We start from the raw sequence: 27,927 nt of genomic DNA, 5'->3' as shown, positions 1-27,927 counted from the left end.
CATCTTTTTTAAGCGGTATTCTCAGTGATTACTTCTTTTAAAGTTGTGTAGCAGAAGGGTGTTAGAAAAGAACCTGCACAGTAAACATTCAAAGGACTGTACATGAATAGCTGCTTTTGTAAACAGGTGAAATAGCAAATTCCAAATTCCTCTTTAATGTTTTTTGGGGTAATTGTTTGCACGTTTTTTCACTTACAAATTGTTGACATGTCTTTTAATTGCCCGTGTTTGTGTGTAAGTGTAATGTTGGCTGGTAGAACAGTTAATGGCTTTCATTATTTGTGGCTGGTTACTCTCGCAGAACAGATTTTGAGGATATTCTTTCTATATTTCCTTCTTTTTCCCCATTTTTGTAAAAGATAAAATCAAATTTGACTATTCATAACTGACAAATAAAGTCATTAATAAATGAATAAAAGTAAAACATTTTTTGCTGGACTTTGCAACTTGGCTGACATCTTGAACACAAAACACTTAATGAGTTGCTGTCATCATTTGAGGCTACTTACTCTTCATATAACAGACTGTAAGGACATTCTATATTTCACATTATTTATTTATTTATATATTTATTTATTTGGTCCCATAGATTAATAACCTGGTTGCCTGGAAATGCCTTAAATCAGAATGGGGATTTGGGGATATTCGTGCTATCAGTATCCCTGGATATCTACAGAAGTTTGTAAGTAAGGAATGCAGTGCATTTCCAGATGAGCCCCCAATTCTTCATAAACACTCTGGAGTGCAGAATTCATCCATATTAGAGTGAGAAAGAGAAACTACAACTTTCCTTCACTCTTCCAGAGAGAAAGGGCTGGAATATTGATCAATACCATTTTTACTCAGAGGTCAGCTGAACAGACACGCTGTGGAGTCTGGATAAGCAGACGGTAAGAACACATCCTGTTCTCTCAGCTTAACTGCAGCTTAAGAACTGAGATTTTCACACACACAGTAATGGGCTAAAATAGACAAACATAATTTTGTAATGTTTATTTGTTGTAGTATGATGTCATTCTGTTTAGTTTTTTCCAAATAATTAATTTAATTGAATCTGTGAATTTAGTGTTTGCAAGAGCAACTTGCAGACAAGCTTGGTTGAGTTTCTTTTGGAATCAGGTGATCTGAAATGACAGATAAAATTACAATTGAGGATTTGTCATGTGCATCATTCCTGTGAAACTGGTATATTCATGAACATCCCAGAATCATCATCCATTGTATATCTTTGCCCTTCATTTCTAAAACAACTTGAAACAACAGCACGAACGCCACTCAAAACTGTCAGTGTGGTCCTATCTGTCCTTCCTGAGAGGTAGTTTCTGTTGTGTGGGCTGTAATCTAAATGGCATAAGATAAAGACAGCAGCCTCTCAGGGCTCCTCAGATGGACTGAGTGGTGTTAGAGGAACATCTGCTGAATTCCACCTATACAAGCTAGTAGGAAGCATCTTGGTCCCTGTACAGACAGCTAGAAGAAAGGCTTTCCTCTTGAGTACAAACTCCTGTGGCTGCTCACATGTTGCCTGTGAACACTGTTGATACCTTGCTCACTTTTAGGAGGGAACCTCCATTATAAATCAATTCTCTTTGGCAATTACAATCTCATAGGCTATATTTACAGTTTGAATAATGTCTGTATGGACAGGCAACTCAAGTCAATCCTCTTCTCTAACTTACTTTAGCCTTGAGTAATATTTGTGAACATAGTGATCAGTTTGATCTCGTGAAAATTACGTGACTGTGACAACATTTTTGCAAAATGACATTATGTTATTCATTATATGTATCGCGGCAGTTCCGAAGTGAAATGTCCACCGTGTGGCACTAAAAGCAAGTTAAATGTTCTCCCAAACAGATGAAAGGTCCACTGTGTGCACTAAAAGCAAGTTAAATGTTCTCCTGAACAGAAGCCTTTTTTTTTCCTCCCCTTTTTCTCCCCAATTTGAAATGCCCAATTCCCAATGCACTCTAAGTCCTCATGGTGGCATAGTGACTCACCACAGTCTGGATGGCAGAGGACGAATCTCAGTTGCCTCCGCGTCTGAGACCGTCAACCCGTGCATCTTATCACATGGCTTGTTGAGCGCATTGCCACGGAGACATAGCGCGTGTGGAGGCTGCACGCCATCCACTGCGGCATCACGTACAACTCACCATGCGACCACATTATAGCGACCATGAGGAGGTTACCCCATGTGACTCTACCCTCCCTAGCAACTGGGCCAATTTGGTTGCTTAGGAGACCTGGCTGGAGTCACTCAGCACGCCCTGGGTTTCAAACTCGTGAACTCCAGGGGTGGTAGTCAGCGTCTTTACTCACTGAGCTACCCAGGCCCCCCAGATGACGTTTTTAAGGTTAACAGTCTATCAAGTTTTAAAATAACAAAATGTATCTCGCTACCCTACACCTTGAACCTAAACCTAACTGATAATGTCATAAAAGCAAATGTGAGATGAAAAACAGCATTAAATTGATTGCCATACAAGTTATGTGCTATAGTAAAAGTGTTTTGTTGTCATAAGATGGCATTGTGTGTGAAACAGAGCGAAAGTTAAGTTGTGGAGGTGAGGGCATGGTCGAGCGTTCATCTGGAAAGAGAGTAAGCGTTAAGGGTCCTCACCTGAGATGAATTGCTGGTAATTGCTTGTTTCTGTGTTTGCAGTGAGAGATGTGGGAAATAAAAGGGCTATTCCTCAGAGCGTGTGTGAGAGAGAGAGAGAGAGAGCCCAGCCGACAAGCTGTTTGTGTGTTGGCCAGCTAGAGTGTCTGATGAAAAGCTGTGTTTTTGTTCGCCCTTTGTTTTGTTGGAAAGCGGATATCATTCTGGCTATTTTTGTTATCGCTACTAAGCGATCTGGTTTGTTAAAAATAAAGATTGTGTCCAGTGTTGGAATCGCTGTCTCCCACTCCCTCATTCCTTGAACTTGTTACAATGGTGCCGAAAGCCGGGAAAACGAGGAAGAAGATACGCTGCCATGGAGTCGTCACCACTGGAGAGTGCCTTCAGGTCCCTGGCCAGAATCCACCAGGCCCAGCACCAGGCCCTCCTGGACCTATGCATGCAGCAGCATTTTGTTGTGCTCTTTTGAGCCCAGGAGGATGACCAGTAGGTCCTGCGAAGCCTAGTACCCCAGGAGGGGGCGGCCGCTGGCATTTCCCCAGCAGCATTGAGCCCTCACGTGTTGCTTACAAAGATAGGCCCTCAAGATAATCCAGAGGCCTACCTCAAGCTCTTTGAGCACACTGCCAAAGCCCTGAGATGGCCGCAGGAGCAATGGGTGGTACATCTGCTGCCGCTGCTGACATGGGAAGCCCAGATTGTGGCACAACAACTTCCGGTCACCAACCTCCTAGACTACGAGTTGTTGAAGAAATCCATCCTGCAATGAGTCGGCCGCAGCCCAGAAGAACACCGCCAGTGCTTCCAGTCCTTGACGCTGAGTGAGGACGGCCACACGTTTGCCTTTGCTCAGCAGCTCCGTGATGCCTGCTGGTGGTGGGTGCTGGCTAGGGAGAACAGCGATGCCAACGAGGTGATCAACTTGGTGGTGCTGGAGCAGTTAGTCTCCTGGTTGCCGAATGTGGTATTAGGAGGGGGAGGTAACGGAGGGGTAAAACCCATGCCATTCACCCTAGCATCACCCCCTCCTCCTTCCCTCTCTTCTAGACACCCAGCCCTCTCCAGCAGTACACAAAAACCATCTCGAGTGTCCCAGTGCTGCTCTCAGAATCAGACACTGTCATCTTGCTGTGGAATGGAAATAAATAGTGTCTCTTTGATTAGGTCCAGTTGTCAGGACTGCTTCATTATGTGCCACACCAGGTAGCAGCTGCCGAAGGCTTCTAATCCTCTGGTGTGGAAAGGATCAAGGAGAAGGTGGTGTTCAGTCTCAGCCAGAAAAAAGGATACGTTGGACAGGTATATGATTCTGAGATCGTAATCTCCTTCTGTAATGAGGCGTGGGGCTTGTGTCACGCACTTGAAGACTCAGCTTTAGATAACAACAGCAAAAGTGATGGAATTCAGGTCCGGAGGGTTTTGAGAGTTCTTCTCGAAGAAGGACAATTTTGGCTTCATGGAAACATGTCTGTGTCTCTCTAAGAGAGAGCATGATGAATTTTAGCTTAAATAGGGACTTCAGCAACACCACTTTCTCTCACGCTTCTGAATCATTACGGAGGAATCTGCAGGATAAACATCTTTTTCAAGTGGTATTCTCAGTGATTACTTCTTTTAAAGTTGTGTAGCAGAAGGATGTTAGAAAAGAACCTGCACAGTAAACATTCAAAGGACTGTACATGAATAGCTGCTTTTGTAAACAGGTGAAAAAGCAAATTCCAAATTCCTCTAAAGTTTTTTGGGGTAATTGTTTGCATGTGTTTTCACTTATAGATGGTTGACATATCTTTTAATTGCCCGTGTTTGTGTGTAAGTGTAATGTTGGCTGGTAGAACAGTTAATGGCTTTCATATCACAGTACTCATTATTTGAAGCTGGTTACTCTTCGCAGAACAGATTTTGAGGATATTCTTTCTATATTGACAAAATCAAATTTGACTATTCATAACTGACAAATAAAGCAATTAATAAATGAATAAAAGTAATACATTTTTTGCTGGACTTTGCAACTTTGCAACTTGGCAGACATCTTGAGCACAAAACTCAAGATGAGTTGCTGTCATCATTTGAGGCTACTTACTCTTCACATAACAGATTGTAAGGACATTCTATATTTCATATTATTTCCCATTTTTTCAAAGTCCACTTTATTTATTTATTGATGTGGTCCCATAGATTAATAACCTGGTTGCCTGCAAATGCCTTAAAGCAGAATGCGGATTTGGGGATATTCATGCTATCGGTATCCCTGCATATCTACAGAAGCCCCCGATCGAGCAGGGATGTACCAGATACCGGTGAGTGTCAAAGGGGGTACATACCAAGCCTTGGTGGATTCAGGTTGTAATCAAACCTCCATTCATCAATGCTTGGTTCAAAACAGGGCATTGGATGCAAATATTCGGGTGAAGGTGAGTTGTGTGCACGGGGATATTCAGGATTATCTCATTGTGACTGTCACGATAATGTTCCAGGGACAAAAGCATAATGTCGAGGTGGTGGTTAGTCCTTGCTTCACCCATCCACTAATATTGGGAACTAATTGGCCAGCTTTTCGATTATTACTGAAGGGGTTGTGTGTGGATGGGTCCTGTAAGAATGTGAATCGGTGTGAGATGGGCAAAGCGCTGGCTGGGGAGGTGTGGCCTGGGTGTCTGCATCTGCTCTGCATCAGGCTGACGCCAGGGAAGGGGAAGTGTCATCCTCCCCTGCCCTTAGGGAATTCCTGATAGAGGATTTCCCTTTAGAGCAGTTGCGAGACGAAACCTTGAAGCACGCATTTGACCAAATGATAGTGATTGATGTTCAACGCCTTCAGCCGAGCATCACACTCGCATATCCATATTTTTCAATGGTAAATGATCAGTTGTATAGAGTGACACAGGACGCTCGGACAAACGAAAATATGACCCAGTTGCTGGTACCAAAGAGCCATCAGGAAATGTTATTCCAGGCAGCTCATTATAATCCGATGGCAAGTCACTTGGGACAGGGGAATACACTAAGCCATCTCATGGCCTGTTTCTATTGGCCAGGCATTCACGGGGATGTTCGCCAGTGGTGTGCAGCATGCCGTGAATGTCAGCTGGGGAATACGCCAGCCACTCCCTCCTGGTGATTGAGGTCCCCTTCGAACAAATTGGCATGGACCTCATCAGGCCATTTGAATGGACAGCATGTGGGCATCACTTTGCATTAGTCCTGGTGGATTACGCAACGTGATATCCAGAAGCAGTACCTCTGTGCAACATCTCAGCATGTAGTGTTGCGGAGACACTCTTCAGAATTATCTTCCGAGTGGGGATTCCGAAAGAAATCCTCACTGATCAGGGCATTGCTTTTATGTCACGTACACATGAGCTGTACAAATGTTTGGGTATTAAATCGATTTGGACAAGCGTGTACCATCCACAAACAGACAGCTTGGTTGAACGATTTAATAAGACCTTAAAGAATATGATTTGTAAGTTCATGCACGAAGATGCTCAGAACTGGGATAAGTGGCTCGAACCTGTTATTTGCAGTGTGAGAGGTCCCGCAAGTCTCCACTAGGTTTTCCCCGTTTGAAATGTTATATGGGCATAAGCCCCGTGGTGTGTTAGACGGCATGAAGGAAAATTGGGTGGAGGGACCTTCACAGAGCAAAAATGAAATTCAACACATTCTTGACCTGAGAGCAAAACTCTCTGGGGTGATCACAGGAAAAATTTGCTACAGGCACAAGAAAGTAATTCCTGTATAACAGGAGAGCTCGGCTATGGGAGTTTGCACAGGGAGATAAAGTACTTGTATTGCTGCCCACATCGAGTTCAAAATTACTCGAAAAGTGGCAAGGGCTCTTTGAGGTCACACAGTGAGTTGGGGAAGTCAACTATGAGGTAGTGCAAATGGATAGGGGCAGGGCACGTCAGATTTACCACCACAAACTACTAAAACCATGGAGAGAGGTGGTCCCCATACCCATGGCGATGGTAGTTCCGGAGAGGGAGAAGCTCGGATAGGAAGGTGAATTTAAAAGCCAGTCAGGTCACACCGGTCCCTTCTGGAGATGACCTCTAACCATCACAACGTACGTTGCCAGGTTGAAAAAGGAATTTTCTGACGTGTTCTCGCCTCTCCCTGGCCGTACTACTCTCATAAAACACCACATCGAGACAAACCCCGGGGTAGTGGTACGTAGTCGTTCCTACTGCCTACACAAACACAAGAAACAGGTAGTATGGGAAGAATTAAAGGCCATGCTCGATATGGGGGTAATAGAAGAATCCCACAGTGGTTGGGCCAGCTCGGTGGTCCTGGTGCCTAAGAGCGATGGCTCGGTCCGGTTCTGTGTGAATTATAGGAAAATCAATGCGGTGTAGAAATTTGATGTGTACCCGATGCCTCGTATTGATGAACTGCTCAATCGGTTGGGCACGGCTCACTTTTAATCGGCACTGGATTTAACAAAGGGATATTTGTAGATCCCCTTCACAGCGATGTCCCGTGATAAAACGGCCTTCTCCACACCGTTTGGTTTACACCAATTTGTGACCCTTCCGTTCGGTTTGTTTGGGGCACCGGCTACATTTCAGCATCTTATGGACAGGATCCTCAGACCACAGCACGTGCTGTGCATGCCGCTGCCTATTTGGATGACATCATTATTTACGGTAATGATTGGCAGCGCACATGCACCATCCACTCTGAGGTCACTGCGACAAGTGGGGCTCACGGCAAACCCGAAGAAGTGCGCAATTGGGCAGGTGGAGGTACGGTATCTGGGGTTCCACTTGGGTCATGGGCAGGTGTGGCCCCAAATTGATAAAACCGCAGCGATTCCGACCTGCCCGAGACCCAAGACCAAAAAGGAGGTGAGACAGTTCCTGGGGCTGGCTGGCTATTAACGAAGGTTTGTGTTTAATTATTCGGATGTCACCAGCCGCTGACTGATCTCACTAGAAAGGGAGCTCCAGACCCGGTCCAGTGGACGGAGCCGTGCCAACAAGTGTTAACGCATGGTAAAAGCTACACTTTGTGGAGGGCCGCTTCAACATTCCCCTGACTTCTCTCTCCCTTTCGTTTTCCAGATGGGCACATTGGACAGGGGGCTGGGTGCTGTACTGTCCCAGGTGGTGGAGGAGCAGGAGCGCCCAGTGCTGTACATTAGTCGGAAGCTCTCTATGAGAGAGACTAAGTACAGAGCACCATAGAGAAGGAGTGCTTGGCCATCAAGTGGGCAATCCTCACTCTTTACTATTTGTTGGGATGAGAATTCACCCTCTGTTCGGACCATGCCCCACTCCATTGGCTCCACTGCATGAAGGATCACCCGTTGGTATCTGGCAAGTTAAAGTTCGAGGTGGTCCACAGGCTAGGGTCGCAGATGGCTGTCGCGGACTTCCTCTCCAGAAAGGGGGGGGGGAGTCGGCAGTCTGGATGGTTCCCCAGCCTAAGTCACGAGATGGGGGTGTTTGGAGGCGAGGACATGGTCCAGCGTTTGTCTGGAAAGAGAGAAAGCGGTAAGGGTTCTCACCTGAGATGAACTGCTAGTAATTGCTTGTTTCTGTGTTCGCAGTGAGAGACAGGGGGAATAAAAGGGCCAGTCCACAGAGTGTGAGAGAGAGAGAGCCCAGCCGACAAGCTGTTTGTGTGTTGGCCAGCTAGAGTGTCTGCTGAAAAGCTATGTTTTTGTTTGCCCTATTTATTTTTGTTATTGCTACTAAGCGATCTGGTTTGTTAAAAATAAAGACTATGTCCAGTGTTGGAATCACCATCTCCCACTTCCTCATTCCTTGAACTTGTTACATGAGTGTTTATGAATGAAAATGAAGTCATTGGGCAGTACCCTCTGTTAGTTTCACCAGGAAACTGCCAGGGTACATACAGCGAGCAATGTAAAAATTATTTAGCAAAAATCTAGGTATAGTGAATCTATGAGACCAGGTTGCTAGTATCAGATAACGATAATAAATATAAAGACTTTATGGTATGTCTTTAAAGTTTTAACTTCCCGGTTCTTTGATCCTCTCAGATACATTAATGATTGACAGCAAAGAATAACGTCATGTCAATAATGCAACAGACAACAAGTTGTACATCAACCAAACTTGTTCTCAAAATTCGCTTGCGAATCCTTATAATAAAAGGATGTCATTTAAGTTATATAATGCGGTTGACATTCTCGAAATGAACCAAACAGAACTGCATTTAGTACTTCAACCAGGACAATTGACAACCAAATTCAGCTGCTGTGAGTACATAGCTTTAGTTTGCAGTTTTCATTATTGGACAATGTAATTGACTGCAGACTCTTATGATTTGAATGAAGGACCATTTGATTAAACACAGAAAAGCCCAAATGAGTCATTCCATACCTCAACACATCCATCCATCACCACCATCATTATCTAGATGAAATATCATCTGCCCATGGATGTTTATGACAGTCTGCCAGTAGAAACACAGCTTCAACTGAGCACTTAATCTGTGTGGACATCCCTTTAGAGAAGAGAACAGCATAGAGGGCCCTTCTTCAGAGTTCAATCTCCGATCCCATGGTGTTGTTGTTGTTGTGTTTAAAAGTTCTTAAGAATGAATTCATCTTCAGGCATTCTTCACTCTACTAACCACTTTTGAGTAGAAAATGGCCATCTTGAGCGATCAATGAGAGTGAATTTCAATGTCTGCAGGATCAATGGAATCGGATTGACAGTGTTTTGATGATGTGTAATTTTTAGCTGGGTAACTTGACCTGACATTCACCTTTGCACATATCGGTAACATTTTCAATAAGGTTCTATTTGTATTAGTAACTGTAGAAAATAACTTTAACCAAGATTAATAAGTGCTGTTAAAAATTAAAAAGCATTGTTCATTGATCTATTGCTATTTTATTGTTCTGTCTAATTGTTCTTTCAATAAAAGTACCAGTAAATATTTGGCCAATAAATCTCTTTCTGATTTCTGATTAAAATATTACATTTCATCAAAAATAATTTGTTTAATTTTTCAAACATTAAATGTAAATAAAATAATATTTTATCAAATATGCAGTACATATAATTTACTGCATACTTTTAAAATGTAATTTAATTTAATTGTAAACCCAATTAAAGTAGTCATTTTCAGGGCAGGCTTATTTTAGCCAATTGATTGATTTGGACAAATTAAGGATAAATTATTGTAAATTATACAAATATACAGAGGTGGACAGTAAGGAAATACATTTACTTGAGTACTGTACTTAAGTACACTTTTTGAGTATCTGTACTTTGCTTGAGTATTATTTTTTCTGGAAACTTGTGACTTTAACTTCACTACATTTGAAAGACAAATATCGTACTTTTCACTCCACTACATTTCTATCAAGGTCCTTGAGTAGAAATTCGTTACTATGTAGCAGTTTTGAAAATCAGTGGATAATTTTTTTCTTCTTTTCTAAAACGTGATTGTTTTTTTGCAGGTGACAGACAGCTTATCAATAATCACTCTTGTAGGGTCACGTGTCGTGAAGTTCAATGATTTCCCAACATTTTTTGAACACTGATCAGTTGGCAAAATGGAAGACAGTGGTTCCTCGGCGCAGTGCGGTTTTCTGAAAATATTAAAGATTCGTTTTGTTTTAAATGTTTGCTTTGTTTGCCTAAAACAAACCATATCACAGCCTTCAAAAACTTGCTGTCCAACCTGTGGAAGCATATTGAGGTATGTAAACTTTTTTTTTTCACCCAATCTGGAATGCCCAATTCCCTATGCGCTTTTTAAGTCCTCGTGGTTGTGTAGTGATTTGCATCAGTCCGGGTGGCAGAGGACGAATCCCAGCTGCCTCTGTGTCTGAAACCGCCAACCTGTGCATCTTATCACATGGCTTTTTGAGTGCGTTGCCATGGAGACATAGTGCATGTGGAGGCTTCATGCCATCCACTGCGAACTCACCACACGCCCCACTGAGAACGAATCAATTATAGTGACAATGAGGAGGTTACCCCACGTGACTCTACCCTCCCTAGCAACTGGGCCAATTTGGTTGCTTAGGAGACCTGGCTGGAGTCACTCAGCACGCCCTGGGATTTGAACTAGCGAACTCGAGGGGTGGTAGCCAGCGTCTTTTACCACTGAGCTACCCAGGTCCCTGAGATATGTAAAGTTTTAATTTCTTGTGAAAGCTTAAAATTATCTGTGCTTTAGAGCTAAAGTTTCAGTATGAAGTATGGCCGGTCAAATTATTTTTTATGGATTTGCCCACCAAGTTCATTCATTCGAATCAATTAAACATTTTAAAATAGACTGTAGCAATTAATATTTTGTCAGAATTTCTAGTAAATTACATGTTATTTTCTTTAGTTGGCGTTCAGAATCGTGGGAGAATCATGATCTTTATTTGAAACAAAAACATTGTGATTCTCAGTTTATCCAGAATTTAGTCAGTGTATTCAAGTTTTACACTAAGTATTAAGTATTACATACAACAATGCAACAACACTTGTAATGGAGTAATATTTGACCAGTAGTATCTGTACATTCACTCGAGTAATGGAGTTGTGTAGTTTGTCCACCTCTGCAAATATAATTTACTATCCAGTTATTATAATATTTTATTTATTTTTTACCCAACTAATCCACAGTCCTCACTTACAGGGCAGGCTGGTATTAGTCAACTAATTGATGTGGACAAATTAACTAAAGGCATTATAGTTTTTCCTACGTCTGCTGAGAGTTTTCAGTTTCCCCAAAATTTCAAGATGTTTAAAAGCCTCTTGAAGAATAATTAAACCAAATGGTTCCCTCGGGTGCTATTTCAGAGATTTTTTTAAATTTAATTTTTAAGTATCATTTAACTGGTTTAAACAGTGCAGTATGAAACATCTTGTGCATGCATGTCTCATGAATGTTTCATGCATTTATGGTTCATAAACATGATCAGTATAAAGCTCTTATGTTTCATTCACATCCCTAACCAAAAAAATAAACAACATCCTGAAATTGAGCCATACATCATACAGCTGATAAACATCAGGTTGGGTCTTTTTAATTTAAGAGGCATCTGTTCATTTTCAATCAGTGTGTTACTGTTGTTTAGTGTCTGTGATAGTCCACTTAGCTTAACCCTAGATCTGTGCAGTAACCCAACACAGTGCTGCAAACCACAGGGCAACAAAACACAAGGCCCAGAGCAGTAGGGCAACTGATCTTGTGCTGTTTTTTGCCCTGCAAGTTCCTCTGACTTCACACATTTAAAGAAATGTCCATTCTCTGTACATCCATTATGAGTTTGATCTCATTGTTTGATCGCCATCAGAGGAATTATAAGGGGAGAAGATGGACCACTCATGTACAGTATATACTGTGGTGCCGCTGAACATTAAACAGCCAGCTGTCTTATTGAAAGAGGCATAACAAAGCTCAATATTGTTGCTCTAGCGGAAGTCTTACAGTTAAAAGAGCCAGTCGCCTGTTTGTTCACTTGTGAATATGCGTGTGCATTAGCTTGTTCAGCCTGAAAAAAAAAAAAAAAAAACATTGCATGATTTAAGCAAAAGAAATACAATTTATGATACAGCTGTTGTCAGATTATATTTATGAATTGAAATATGTTTTTGCAACATAATCTTTAAAACAGGATTGGAGAGTCAATAGGTGCTGTAATTACATAACTGGAAATAGCTGCCTGAGGGCATTACCAATATGGCCACCAAGTGAAATGCCTTGCCTTGAAGCAGGGGTGGGGAACATCAGGCCTCAGGGCCGTATAAGGCCCGCAAGGCCATTTGAGAAGTTATTTGAAAAGCAAAGAATTGGCTTTAATTCAGTTAACTGAAATAAATGTTTTTTTAAAATAATGATTTAAATGATAACAACGCAAAATATTGTACAAAAGACAGACCTTTTAGTGTTTTTTTCTTGATATGTGAGCACATAACGGAATGCGTATGCTAATTTCAACCCACAATCAGAAATTGCAAGCAATTGCATGGCCCGCAAATAATTTTGTACATACTCTAATGGCCCTTAATGGAAAAAAGTTCCACCACTCCCTGACTTACAGGGACTTTGTCACTATGCATCGGATGATATGTTATTCTTGAAGCTCAAATGGTTTGATTCCCAAGGAATGCATGAACGCAAATCACTTTACATAAAAAGAGGCAGAGCTTCACAAAACACCTTAACATGTTGCTCCAAATGCTTCAATTGTACATAAAAGCTTTGTACTGGTCATAAATTTTCATAAATTTGTTTCTAATTAGGTTACTGGAGTACAAACTCCTTTTCAATGACCCTTATCTAAGCCGACTACATTTGTTAAATCAGGAGTCACTCAGATCTAATCTCCTCTCTACCAATAGCTGGTGTGTGGTGAGCATAATGGTGCACAGTGGCTGCTGTCACATCATCCAGGTGGATGCTGCACACTGGTGGTGGCTGAGAAGAGTCCCCTGCCATCTACGTAAAGCGCTCTGAGTGCAGTGTCAGAAAAGCATTATATAAGTGTAAAATTCATTAATTCATTCATACAAACTGGTTGTGCTCAGGCAATCCAGTGTAGATACAATGGTGTTGATTTTTCCAATCATAATTATTGACTGCCAGACCTTGTTGAGCTCCGTCAACATCACTTGGATAATTGGTAGCCTAAAGGCTTAAATATACTTCAGTTTTACCATATGCCATTCCAAAATTTTGTCATCAGTACAGTTCGTGTGGTCTGACCACGTGCAGCCGAGTTTTTGGAGCCTTGTTCATCTGTATGCATCTGTGCGTGTTGTCTGCACATGTGCCTGGAGTTGAAGGCTAGAACACTCGACTGTCCATGAGTCGTAATGGAACACACACACAAAAAACGAAGTATACCCTATCTTTAAATGTAAAAGTTCTCTCAAAACTAAAAATTCTGTCATGTTGTTCCAAACCTGTATGACTTTCTTTCTTCTGTAGAACAAAAATGGAGATTAGGCAGAATGACATCATCATTCACCATTCACTTTCACTGTATGGAAAAAGATGCAATGAAAGTGAATGTTGACATATAGTACTGCCTAACATCTCCTTTCGTGTTGCACAGGAGAAAGAAAGTCAAATGGGTTTGGAACAACATGGGGTGAATAAACGATGAAAGAATTTTTATTTTGGGGTGAATTATCCCTTTAATCGTTAAGGATCTGCTGCCGGTTGCACCAAACTTCTTAAGTGATAAATCCCTTATAAATATAAATCAAACCAATTCAATTTGGCCAGAAACATCAGTGCAAAAGCGATCTTCCGTTGATGTAAGTGTTTCTTGCATTCCTTGAATCGATCACATTTCTCTCTTGTCGAATTCGCAGTGTCTGTGAAGAACAAGAAAATGTTGTGGTTCTTCCTAGAAAGCTTTCCTTTACTCCTCGCCTCATGAAACACAAGATCTTTATCGAATGATCTCAGAAATTTGCCAGCATCGGTTGGGGCCTGTCTCCCCCAGCGGATCTCCGAGCCGAGACCCTGTGAGCTCGCTCGATTTCCAGCTTATGGCCTGTTATGTCAAGCAGACTCGGAAAGAGCTCGTCTAGGAATTTCATCATGTCTCGGCCTTCCTCATTCTCAGGAATTCCAACAATTCGGATGTTGTTTCGCCAGTTACAATTCTCAAGGTCTTCCAAATTTTCCCAGACGCACTGCAAATCTGCATTTGTCACTAGCGGCTAATTCCATCTCCGATGACTCCAGATAATCGATCTGTTTCTCAATGTCCTTGATTCTTGTAACCAACTCCAACAATTTTTCCTCCATCATCATAATCGATTGACGTATTACAGCAAGATCCTCCAAGTCCGCAACGACCTTCGTCAGCATCACAGACATGCTGGACAGTTGACGTTGAATTTCTTTTCTCCTGCCCACTCCTGTTGTGAGCCTGGCTGAAGGATGGCCCTAAGAGGCAGGGTGATGGTGACGAGAGGGAGGGGCGTTAAGTTTGATTTCTCAGGGGTATTTTTTTTACCTTTTTGAGGGCTTTTTTTTAAGTCCCTGGTCTGCGGCCATGTCAGAGGTATCAGCTTTAGCACGTAAGTGTCTTTTAATGTCATTTAAGTGTCTTTTAATTTTGAATTCTTTGACATATTGTCTTCATAGAACAGTTATGAAACAGAGTGTATCAAATCTCACCAGTTTATGACACAAAAAGAATTAAAAACTGCAGAGCTCGCCATTTACACATCCGACCCTCGCATGGCGTCACACGACTCCCTGTGTTTTGCACTCTTGATGTTTGGTGGTCTCACCCCTTCATGTCTGTGTGTGTTTTTTTTGTATTGTGGCTGTTTTTTAGATTTTATATAATAAATAATGAAAAAACAATCTGTGATTTTTAGTGTTTCCCATTCATTTCCTATGGCGATCACTTTGACCGGGAACACTACAAGTGTAACTTTTTTTTCTACCACTTAGACTGATCGAATCAACTCAAATTTCTTTGTGATGGTTCAGATATCAAATTGATGAAAAGTCACCAAGTCTCGTACCCGTCAGATAAAGGAAACCAGTTTTATTGAAGAAACAAAATTGATTTCAGTCAAAAATGACTGAATAGTGCATGAGGGTTAAGTCCTCCATTTATTAATTGCCTCAGCTGCATTTCCATAGCATGGAACACCTCCTCCATCCCCAGGTCCACACTTGTATGGCAGCTTTGCCTTTTAGTTTTCTAGTTTTTTCTGTGTTGTGTTTTGTACTCTTAAGACTACAATTGTTTGCCAGTTTAGAATTCCTGTCTTCAATGTGTTATTGCGCCTTGTTAGATTTACCAATTTGATATACAATATTTGTAAGTGTCCATTTACTCTATAATGCAATTAAGGATTTTACCATGCTGCACTGTCAGAATGTTTAAATAAATTGTTCAGTGTTATAATAATTCTGCTGGATCTGGTCTGTTACCCCTGGGGGGTTTTATTCGCTGCACTCCCTGCTCTGTCCATGCATGGCTGCATGGATGGGTGGAGAGTTTGCCCAGAACAGAACTATACTGCAAACACCAACAGATTGCTTTAATTGTCTATAGTGAATAAAAGTATTCAAATCAAGTATTCATTTGACGGAAGTGGACCTGACTAGATGAAGGTTTTTCTTAACTTTGTTGCAGCTGGGCCCTGGGATGCTAATTCAAATATTGCAGATCTGATTTTAGGAAGGTGTAGCCCATTAATAGAACTGAAAACTGATATCCCAGTCCCGCCACAAAACCATTCCCTTGAGTAAAGCACTTGTCCCAAGTTTGCTCCAGGTGGACTGTGTCTAAAAATAGCCGACTGTAAGTTACTTTAGATAAAAAAGCAATTCTGGTCACTGACTTGTGGTAATGTTGACAATCACACTCTCTATTTATCCCTCCATAGCCTGATTCAACTTGCTTTTTAATGATAAAATATTATTTTAAAGCCTTCTAAAGCTCTTAAATAAAAGCAGTGTTGGATAAAAGTCCACCGGCATAAGAGAACAACTCGTCCGAATTGTTGTCAAGCCAACATCAAAGTTGATATTGAAGAACTTTACATATCTAGTTATCATTATTTTGTACTTTAATATAGTAATGAACAGATCAATATTAAATGTGTCAGCTGAAGCACACCAGAACACCATTTTCTTTCCAAGTCCCACCCTTGATGAAACAACACTCTTGGCTGCAGTTGTTTCACTGAAGACCTTGAGTCTGAGGAGCATATGCAGTCAAGACTTGCAAAAAGTTTAGTTGACAACAAGGAAATTACATTACCCGTGCTTCAACAATCACACAGACATGCACAACAGGGACCACGAGGTAGAGGATATTTTCTATTTTCTCAGAAGCCTGAGAAACTCGCTCATAGGATAGGTGGCTCTTAGGACACTATTGTAGCCATCTTGTAATTTCTGAGTGCCCACTTGACTAGACAATTTATTTTTGAATGTTCTATAAACACAGATCTGCTCAAGTACACTTCCCTTGAAAAGAATACATTTAGAATGGCATTGCTTCCAAAAGGACTCTCAGAACAATTGTCTGCTTCCTAATAAGGAGACATTGTGCTTAATAGTGTGATTTGTGTAGGGTGTATCCTGGCTGGAGTTCTCACTGTGTCTGAGAATAAAACAAAGAGGCAGTTTTTCTAAATTTAATTTAGGGTTATTAGTTATGTTTTGTTTAGACAAGACTGACAGAATAGTCTGTCTTTAACTTAGTGAGTGCTTCTTTCTTCTCTCTTTTCTTTCTACTTCCTCTGTCTGTAATACACTTCCCTACTGTGAGCAGTATCATGAACAAGTATCCATGTAAACCCTTTATCAGTTCCCATTTGCTCCAGGAATAACTACAATTCATCTGTGTGTTCCAAAAATAAATTAAGCCAGATTTTTTTTTTTCTTTTTAATCTTTGGTATCACTGTTTGGTCACAGCATGTGAATTGTTTTTTTCATGTGTTTCCTGGGAATTTTACCCAGGAATATGGTGTTGCTGAAGCCATGCTCTACTAGTTGACCTAAAAAGAAAGAAACAAAGATAGAAAGAAAAAGAAAGAAAGAAAGAAAGAAAGAAAGAAAGAAAAGAAAAGAAAGACTGAAATAACTGACAGCAAGACTTTCTGCCACACACAGCTGCCATGACATTAGTTGGCCCGAAAGAGAAAACTGACTCTAGAATAAGACTCTAATACCTGCTATAGCAATGCTGAGATTGGCTACTTGTGTTGCATAACTTGTGGTACTTGCATTATACATTGTGTTCTGATACCTTTCAGAGTGCAACAATGCATCAGGATAAGTTTACAACAGAGTTTTCACTGCATCAGAGAATGCTACAAATCTAATAATTTCATTGGGGATGGTGCATTGCAAGTACATTGAGTGAAAATGCAGGGGATTGCGAAACTGGTAGAACATGATGCTAGCAACACTAAGGTCATGGGTTTGATTCCCAGGGAAAACACAAACTGATAATCTGTATACCCTGAATGCACTGTAAGTTGCTTTGGATAAAAGCATCTGCCAAATGCATAAATATGAAGGTAAATGTAAATGAAAGGGATGTTCCTTCATTAGACCAAGTTGAGAAAATGTTAACTGATATGCACTCTGACATAGCCATTTGTTGACCGTTGAAAATTTCAGAGAGGCTGATCCAGTTGTACTTTCAGAAATCTAACTGGCACTTTCCACACCCTCAAAATGCAGTTTACACATTCCTATCCAGCAAACGCTACGTCAGAGCTTTCTCTAGTGTTTAAGCATCTTATAATTGAGATGTTAAGCCACAAGTGTGTGCATTCTCTTATTTGCGCATATTTAAGTCTAACTCTTTCCCCTCCCATAAACATTTGGCATTGTAAAGGCTTGTTTACACTGACCCAACAAACTCCAACAGTTGTTGGGTTTTGTTAGATAAGTGTGTTAACCCTGTTGATGTTTGACGAGGCAGTGAGAAAACGATAGTTTAACATTCTAAATTCACATTAAAATGTTTTAAATGTTGCTGTTTGTTGGGGCAATGAGTGCCAGCCCTTAGATGTGCAAGTCCCTCAGATGTTGTAGTATTTTTTGTAATCACATTCTCAGAAATTTGGCCCACAAAAGAATATTGAAACAAGTGCACATTTATACACATACTTGATTTATTTTTCACACTCATCTTTTTAAAAAAAAGTTAGGTACTGTCATAAAAGCTGCATGCTTGTATATAATGGCACATCATATTTTAACAAACAGAACATCAAAGTATTGGCAGGATAATCATGACAAAGTCCAAATACAAGCCTTGCAGGTCCACATCTTCCTCCTTCCAAGTTCTACTGGGCCAGAACCAGAGTATAGTATTGCCCAGTGCACTCTAGTAACGTCTGATGAAGCATTTTGAGAGAGTACAGTCTGCTGAAGTTCTTAGTCTCTTTAAGGTTCTCCTGATTTCAGCTTCTGAATTGTTTGGTACCCCCAGTCCCTATTTGGACATTCTTACAGGATCTTACGGAAACTAGATCAATAAAGTCTATAACAATTCAGTGTTTTAAAGGCAAGAAAACCAAAGGCACGTGTCTTGGCATGAGTAGTTACAAGCATATGGCATGAATGTTCCTTGTTTTGTTATGTGGCAAGCAAAAGAACCAGCTGCGTGTGTCTTTATGGTACATTTGCAACAAACAGGAAAAGACACTCAATTTAAAGAGGTCATGACATTAGGATTCAAATTTTCCTTGATCTTTTGACATAAGAGGTCATTGTACTATAAAAACATACTGTAAGTTTCAGAACATATAACTTCCTCCTCACTGCAAAAAGAGCATTTGTTGAATGCTTCCTCCACATTGTAATGTCACACTGGTAGACATTCGCATCTGACCGCCTCCACAACACATCAATGCCTACTTTGCCTTATCACTTCCGTAGCCCTGCTCAGTAGCGATGGGCAGTGAAGTGGTAAGGAGTGAGCAGGTCAGTCAAGAGCAGAGAGCCATTCATAACAGTAGGCATTTACTATCAAGTCTTAAAGGAGATGCAGCATCAAAACCAAGCATTTCTGACAGAGGGTCAGATTGAGGGTGAAGGATATATATATATATATTTACAAATATATGACTGTTTTTGTACAAAAAACTTTACTAATATTATAAGTAAACCTAAAGGAACATATTAAAATAATTTTAAAAAAGGCATACCACGACCCCTTTAATACAAAAAGCCTACATTAATAAATTCTATGTGTGTTTAATCAGGCTAATGTTAATATCAAGGTGAATAGCACTAACAAAAAGTAGTGGTTAATAACACTAGTTTTATTTATTTATTTATTTTGTATCATGCATACCAAGTACCATGTCAATACCATGTTTATTTAAATACTATAATAGTACCATGGTATTCTTTGAAGTAGAAGTCGACAGATATATTGGTGCCAATAGTTGCTATTTAGAACTGTCGTTTATTGGCAAAAATCAACGCTGATTAAATGATAAAATAATAAACCTGTCATCATTCACAATATTCATCGGGGTAGGGGGGTTTGGGGGTGTTGTACAAGGTTAAACACACATCAGGTATGCCTCGTTGCCCCACTGGCCAAACAAGGCTTATTAACTATGCGCCTTGTCTTTTCTCCTGCCCACTCCCGTTGTGAGCCTGGCTGAAGGATGGCCCTAAGAGGCAGGGTGATGGTGATGAAAGGGAGGGGCGTTAAGTTTGATTTCTCAGGGGTATTTTTTTACCTTTTTGAGGGCTTTTTTTTTAAGCTTTTAGAACAAACTGTGGCTCGACCATTTCTGTTAAATTTACATTTCATCAATTCACTAAAATGTATTTTCAAGATTCAGAGTAGAATTACATCAACATGTCAAGTCATTTTTATTTGTATAGTGCTTTTCACAACAGACGTTGTTTCAAAGCAACCGTACAGTATATTATGCTATAACAGAAAATAAAGCTGTAATGTCTTATTAATCATTGTGCTATGTGATAAAAATGTGATTGTAGATTGTGCTTTAATAAGTAAATAATATTTGTTTTTATACCCCCAAGTGAGCAAGCCTAAAGCAACTACGGCAAGGGACAAAAAAAACTCCATAAGATGTTGGATTATGGAGAAGAACAATCCTGGGAGAATCAAGGCTCACTTTGGCGGCCAGTACTCTTCTGGTTAAACTGCATGATTATAATGTCAATATAGGTTATTTATGTATAAAACAAGTTATGGTTTAATTTAGTAAATTAAGTAAATGTTAGGGGCCAATGTTTAAACAAAATTATGCTGTATAAACTGTAAGATTGTAGTCTTTGAAATCCATCCTGTATTAACTGCAGAAGTTCATATAGATGCATTGTCCTTTGTTATTTGGCTGATGAAGGCTTTAGTTGGCAGTTAATTCATTGTCTATTCCATTTTAAGAGAGTCTATTCTTTGACCAAGACAATACAGGGAACAGTCAGTGAGAGGCATCGCAGTCCGGCTGGATGCTTATGGCAGGTAATTTTGGTGAAGTCCATCCTGAGTCCAGGGTTCAGACAGCGGCACATGAAGTATCCCATATCTTGGAGTTGGCATCAATTCATCCTCTGTGAGGTCCATTGTAGTAGACTGAAGTGATGTCTGACTGGCACAGGCTACAGTTGGTCATCACCACTCAGCGATACGTAGCATTGGGAGTCGGACATCAGGCAGGACCGGAGCTGGATCTGGCAGGCTCTGGTAACCTCGGGATATGTATCCCGAAGTTGAGACAGGGAACAAATAGAATAATATTAGCGTAGATGCCATTCACTTTAAAGCAGGGTTATCAGGGGTTGCGTTAACCGAACATTCTCCGCCATTTAAACATTGACGGAAACCTAGTGCATCAGTTTTGATTTCACTCTCTGACTCCCACTGTGGGTGTGTGTGTCCTGCCCCTGTTTATTACCTGGTATCAACTTGCATTTAAGAAGATCCGATCACAAGTGGACAGGTGCCATCTCTTTTGACCAAATCTTTTCGGATTTCAAGCTGAATGTCTCTGATTTCATGACTGCATACATCAATCATTACAGCATGTCAGTGTGATTCTGCATGATAATAAAATGCAAAAAGTATAAGAACAATAAGGGAGTGCAGGAAAAAACACTTACCATTTCTGCCAATTATACTTGCATTTAATCTAAGTGCACTGCAAACATGACATTTAGAGCAGAATTCTCCATTATGTTAATGGAGAACCTGTTTTAACTGAGCTCATGTGCTTTATATCAAACTGAAGTTCTGTGATGTCTGTACATGAGTGTTTGCACTTTTCAAATTTTCCAACCTGGTGGTTATTTCCTTTTCAAGCCACACATAACTAGCAAATTTTAAAAATCATGTTTTTTCGCAGCAGTTGATTGACAGGTTGAATTTCCACTCTAGAACGTATCTCTCTCTCTCTCTCTCTCTCTCTCTCTCTCTCTCTCTCTCTCTCTCTCTCTCTCTCATATATATATATATATATATATACTACTGGTAAAAAGACTGAAAAGACTTGACTGAAATGTTTCTCATGATCTTAAAAATCTTTTGATCTGTAGGCGTATGCTTAAACGTTTGAAATTAATTTTGTAGACAAAAATATAATTGTGCCACCATATTAATTTATTTCAATATAAAACTAAAATTTAATAATAATACAAAAAAATGAATCAATGAAATTGATGACTTGGACCAATTAATAAAGAAAAGCAGCCAATAAGTGCCCAGCATAGATGGGAACTCCTTCAGTACTGTTTAAAAAGCATCCCAGGGTGATACCTCAAGAAGTTGGTTGAGAAAATGTCAAGAGTACATGTCTGCAAATTCTAGGCAAAGTGTGACTACTTTGAAGAATATAACACAGTTTTGATTTATTTTGGATTTTGTTTAGTCACAACATAATTCCCATAGTTCCATTTATGTTATTCCATAGTTTTGATGACTTTACTGTCATTCTAAAATGTGAAGGAAAAAAATTATAATAAAGAATAAGTGTTTCAAAACTTTTGACCAGTAGTGTATATATATACCTATATATACTGTATCTATATATAATATGTACTGTGTATTCCATTATAATGGATGTTATTGTTACACCCCTGAATGTAGCTTCATTATTTATTAAATGAAAATAAGTATGACGGATAAAAAAAGACCATGACAGAAATTTTCCAACTCAGTCCGTCAGAGTGATGGATAAAGATTTTTTCTAGCACAACCTCTGAAGGTTATAGAATAAGTGTTTCCGGTTCTGGCAAACCTAACTAAAGCAGCGTAACTATGAGTTGAGGGATAAATTAGGTGTATGCCTCGCTGAATAGCTGAGTCTTTAGTCTAGACTAGAGGACTGCAATCTGACACAGGCCTGATGGGATCCGAGAACCCGACAGGTTTCGGGCTGGGTTCGGGTCAGTTTTTCAAGTAGGGTTTGTATGAATGAAAAAATAAACAGGCTTACCGAACTTGTTTCGTGCACGAACTCACAGACGCGCAAATGGACGAGTTAGGGGCCATTCACACCGAACGTGTTTTTGCGTGCATCTGTTCTGATTTCCCATTGTTTTCCTATGTAAACACATGCTGGATGATTGTCTTTGACATTTACACCATGTCTCACTTTTTCTTCAGTGCCTCGTGCAGGACCGACACATTTTAAAAACCATGTCAAATTAAAAAGAACTTCAAATTGTCAAAAACGCATGTTGAGACACCTACGCTCTGTTTCATTCTTTGTGCTGCATCTAGATTATTTTCAGCGCAGTTGTTACAAAAATTCAACAATCTGAACAAGTTCAGGCTGCATAGAGGGGATTGTTGCAGTGTTTCATATTATTCCAGATTCTGCACCAGGTGAAGTTTAAGCGCATAAAAGGTAAGTCAATGCTTTTTTCCCCTTCTGCTCTAGTGTACTAAGGGGCTGCTGTGTCTTTTTAAAACTGTGTATGTTTACTGTTTCTGTAACACGTCTGTTACGAATGTTGCCTATATGTTTACATAAAATACAGCCTATTGCAACAGTACTTGCTAGGAGAAGAAATTAGTTAGTTATTTTGGGTCAGGTTCGGGTTTAAAATCTGATGGTAACATTCGGGCCGGGTAGGGTCGGGCCACATGGTCTTGGGTACGGGTCAGGTTTGGGTTTCTTTTTAAGGCCTGTGCAGACCTCTAATCTAGACTTAAACTGAGAGAGTGTGTCTGCATCCCAAACACTGCTAGGAAGACTATTCCATAGTTTAGGAAAATGACCACCCTCCTTTTGTGGATTTTTATATTCTCTGTATTATTAACAGGCTGGAATTTTGCAATCGTAGTGAACATGATAGATTATAGCACATTAGAAGGTCACTTAAGTACTATGGAGCTAAACCATTCAAAGCTTTGTAAGTAATTAACAGAATTTTAAGATTAACTAGTACCTCTGTTTTGTCAGAACTGAGTAGAAGGAAATTTCTAGCCATTCAGTCTTTGATATCATTTATACACTCTGTTAATTTGGAAAATTGTGAAATTTCAATGGGCTTCGTAGAAAAATAAAGTTGGGTATCATTGGCATAACATTGAAAACTAATTCCATGGTTCCTGATAATGTCTCCTAGGGGAAGCATAAATACATCAACTTATGTTTTATGCCATATAACTAGGACTGTAGTAGAATATTAAGAGCCATTAGATCTTAATATTATATTATGAGTACATTTTTGCCCCCAAATTATGAATTTCTGTGGTATTTTTGGTGGCATTTTGTCCCAAGTCACCCTTAATTTCTCACCCTGGAGCATTGTAATTGAGCCAAGTCTATGTCACCATCACTGTTTATGAACTAATGCACAATTATTAATACAACATGTTATTTAAAAAAAGACAACTCTGAAGCACAGAAGTTGTTAAACGTTTATTTATATAACCTTTATTGATTGTCAAGTTCCTATTCATTTTGACTGATGGTGTTTCTAGGAAAGGGAAAAGAAAGTCCTTTTTATGTCATTGTTTTTATATCATACTTGATTCCTGGAAAACCAGACAATTATGACAGTCGATCACTGATGATCTCCTGTTGATTAATTACTGCTCATATTTGTCATATGACAATGATTACTTTATAGAGTTTATATCGGAATACATTGTAGGTGATTGTAAGAGTGCACATCATGGTTTAAAATAAGATGTATATCTGGCTTGTTTAAAGTAAAAGTCCCATATTATGCACCAAATCTTAATTTTTGGTTGGGATTTTGTTTGCACTATAAACTGCATCTGGGATTTTATTCACTTTGAACTTTATCTATTTGTTGCCTCTGTCTGTGCACTTCACAGTAAGGACAGACAAATCATTTTTTTAATGTTAAATAAATCTATTTAAAAAACTATCTGCCGATTAATCAGTTATCTGCATTTTCCATCATCTTAATTATCGGTATTGGCAAAATCCACTTTCGGTCGACCTCTACTTTGAAGTACCATGAAGTGCAATGGAAAACCATGGAAAATGAAAATGGTATTCAGTATCATTCACTAGCATGAAATATGGTTTGTATGCTGTTTTGTAGTGGGCGAGATTTTCTTGACATTTAACGTAACAGAGTGCTTTAAAAGGCCTCTAATCCTTAAAATGTCTCACTCACATATAAACGTACCTGTTAGATGTGTGTCTGAGCGAGCAAACCAGGTCAAATAAATCTTTGTGTGGATGAAAGGAAATCACAGAAGAAAATCTACTGATATAGTTTTCATGTATGCATTGTCAAATTGCCAAAGGAGAACCTTGTGATCAGCATAACACAATGAATTGAGTACATGCACTCTGTTTTGGTTGAAATTCCCTATTTCATCCCCATCTGAAATGTTGAAATAGTAAAACAATAAACTTAAGCATATTGCATGTGGCATATTTTGTCTCTGGACTTGTGTGTTCTTGACACAGATGATTTGGGCTGTATGGCATCGTGCCTGCTTGAACAATCCACACCTGTGAGAGCTTGGAGACCTGCAACCGGAATGAGATCAACAGAGGAGCAAAAAAATTGTGGATGGAAAACCACTTGTGCAAACATCTGTGAATGAAATCTTTGAAAGAACAACTTGGTTTGCACGAGACTGCTCATTTGTAGTTGAACGTTTTAGAAAACATATCCAAGGTGTTAAAATTTTGTTTGCCGTTTGTTTGTTGGCAGGCTTTTAGGGAGCGACTGAGCCCTGCAACTGTTAGATTACTAACCTTGGAACCATTTTTGAGAATAGTATAGTGTCAAACATCAGTTATGTCAGTTATTGGTGCAGCTGGTTGAAAACGCGTCCAAATAATAGATAAGATGAAAAATAATGAATCTTAATGCTGATTTGAACAACATACCAAATGTGTGATTACAAAATCATAGAATTAAAACCAGTAAAAGCATTGCATGTTTGGGAATTATTCATTGCAGTGCTTGCAAGGAAGTACTGTATATATTCCTCAAACATTAGGGTTTGTTCTAAACCCAAAGTATTACACTTCTGCAATGAATTTAGCTCAGACCACTTAAGCCGGCACAACATTACCTGATTTTTCCCTTAGTTTTCATGTATGAGCTTGATTTACATAATCGCTAGCCAAGCGGAGGGAGACAAACGAGTATTAGCATCTGCTAGCAGGAGGTCGTTAATCCCTTGACTGCCGGGAGTCCCTGCTGAGTTAATGGCTTCAAAAACTGAAAAAGCACATCAGGCTTGCTTGAAAAAAATTGTTCCGTTGCCGAGGTAGCTTTACAGTATATGCAAACTCCACTGACAGTTTGTTTTGTATTTAATTTTAGCCTTTGGTGTGCCATATATCTGTGTTTTTTGTTATTTAAAATCTCCCAGTTGACTTTTGTCTCTCCACTCACATCATTGTAATATTTGCATGCTGAATTGCGATTAGTCTTCAACCTATGTGCTTACATTTTATATGCTGATCTGTCACTGTTGGTCAATTCCCTGTCTACATACACAGAAAGCACATGGAAAAATGTGAAGTTTCATGACAACAGCACAGCGGCTTTCATGTAACATTTCATCTACACAAAAAAGCCTGAAACCTTACCTAAAACTTGAACATTATTATATGCTGCACTGGTCTTTCCATTAGGATTTGCAAAACTAGTTTTGTGATATGTATCATGGGTTTCACGCATGTTTGTTTTGCAGGGACCCAATGCTTTTCCTCAATCTAAGATGAAGTTATGGAAGTTTGCTGCCATCGCCCTGATTCTCTGTGGTGCTGCAATCCACCTTATCCTGTTTAAAGCCACGCGCTCTTCCAGAGCCCCGCCTCTTCCTCCCCACCACAGAGCATCATCCTCATCTCTGTTATCATCATCGTCATCTTTATTTACACCCTCCAACTCCTCGTCTTCCGCATGGTCAGGTGGGAGGCAGCGGAGAGTCAGATCAGCTGCAGAAGAAAACTCTTTTGTCTCAGAATGTAAGACAGAGTTTTTATAATACGTCAGATTGTTTTTACAAAAACAGTTGAATATCCCATGAGAGAATACAATTCAGAGTAGGTCAGTTTTTCCATCTTGATGGTTTCAATATAGCTAATATAAGCAATTTCTGTGTCACTAATGACACTGGTTAAAATGCAGGGCTCTATTTTCGTGAGTGCACAAAGCGCAGTGCTACATGCTATGACTATACGCAATGTCTTATCCAATTTTCGTGAGAACGCTAATGCTAAGTGCAATTTTTGTGCCAGTGCAAATGAGCATGGGTGGGAGTGTTTGCGCAATCTGTGGGTGTATTGTATAGTAGTGAAGTTGCGAAAAGCGCAATTTGCCATTTTCCTGAGAAATAGGTCGTTATACTAGACGTTTCAAAACCACGTCTTATCTCAGCGCAAAGTTTAAACTCAGTACCTGCATTTGCAGTTTGGAGATTCCACCTGCAGGTTGTAATAAAGTTCATGTCCAAATTCAGAAAATATTGTGGAACATCAAATTAAGTCACTGCACTTTCATTTTCACTATTCATTGCAGACAGTCCATTTACACTACCAACTTCTTATGAATGTGCTGTCTTTGTTTATATTGCTGGTGCTTGAGGGAATGGTCTATATAACAGGATATGAAATAAAATTGCACTCGACCCAGCCCATTAGCGATTTGCACACTCCATTTCACCAAATCCACTTGAGCCTAGACTTAACGCATGCTTGCATGAAAATACCAAAACTTCATGGCCATGCCCATTGACTTTGTGCTTATGACTTAGAGCACTCACTTATGACTTCAGATCACACTTAGCATGCAGGTCACCCAGAACTCACATTTTACATCAGATTATCATATTTGATTCATCTGTTCTCAGTGTGTATGAAAGAGCCAGTTACATAGGTATCAATTCAGCAGTTAATATGTTTTGACATTCTAAACTTGGTTCCCTCTTCTTTCTTTTCTTTCCATCTCAGTCATGGAGATGTTCCAGAGCTTCACAGAGGGTGAGCTGAAGCAGGTGATAGGGACGCTGGTGGAGAGAAAAGCCCGTAGAGAAGCCCAACAAAGCAAAAGGACTAAGCGTGCAAAAAAGCGGACCAAACCGTGCTCGCTTCGGGAAGTGGAGGTGACGGTCAGTCAGCTTGGGCTGGGCTACGTCAGTGACGAGACTATAGTCTTCCATTACTGCAGTGGGAAGTGTTCCGCTAGCCGCAGAAACTATGACCTGGCGTTAGCGTTTATGAAACGCTCACGGCTGCTCACCAGGGAACAGAGAGAGAAGGCTCGACACAGCCCCTGCTGTCGGCCCACCGCATACGAGGAGAACATCTTCTTCCTCGATAACTCTTATCGATACCACACAATCCACGAGTTTTCAGCTCAGGAGTGTGGATGTGTCTAA

The 27,927-nt window shown here is 40.0% G+C and overlaps 1 protein-coding gene across 1 annotated transcript; it reads left to right on the top strand.

Annotated features, from left to right (window-relative positions):
- LOC127427678 (neurturin-like) lies at window positions 1-27,927 on the top strand. The gene is made up of 3 exons (XM_051675409.1): window positions 1-15; window positions 26,239-26,515; window positions 27,500-27,927. Exons 2-3 carry the CDS (start codon window positions 26,266-26,268, stop codon window positions 27,925-27,927), a joined length of 678 nt encoding a protein of 225 aa, XP_051531369.1. The 5' UTR covers window positions 1-15; window positions 26,239-26,265.

This window comes from Myxocyprinus asiaticus, chromosome 37 (genome assembly GCF_019703515.2).
Source record: "Myxocyprinus asiaticus isolate MX2 ecotype Aquarium Trade chromosome 37, UBuf_Myxa_2, whole genome shotgun sequence".
In the NCBI taxonomy this organism is placed as follows: Eukaryota; Metazoa; Chordata; class Actinopteri; order Cypriniformes; family Catostomidae; genus Myxocyprinus; species Myxocyprinus asiaticus.
The sequence above is the reverse complement of the archived record's forward strand: the minus strand, read 5'-3'. Positions and strand labels throughout refer to the sequence as shown.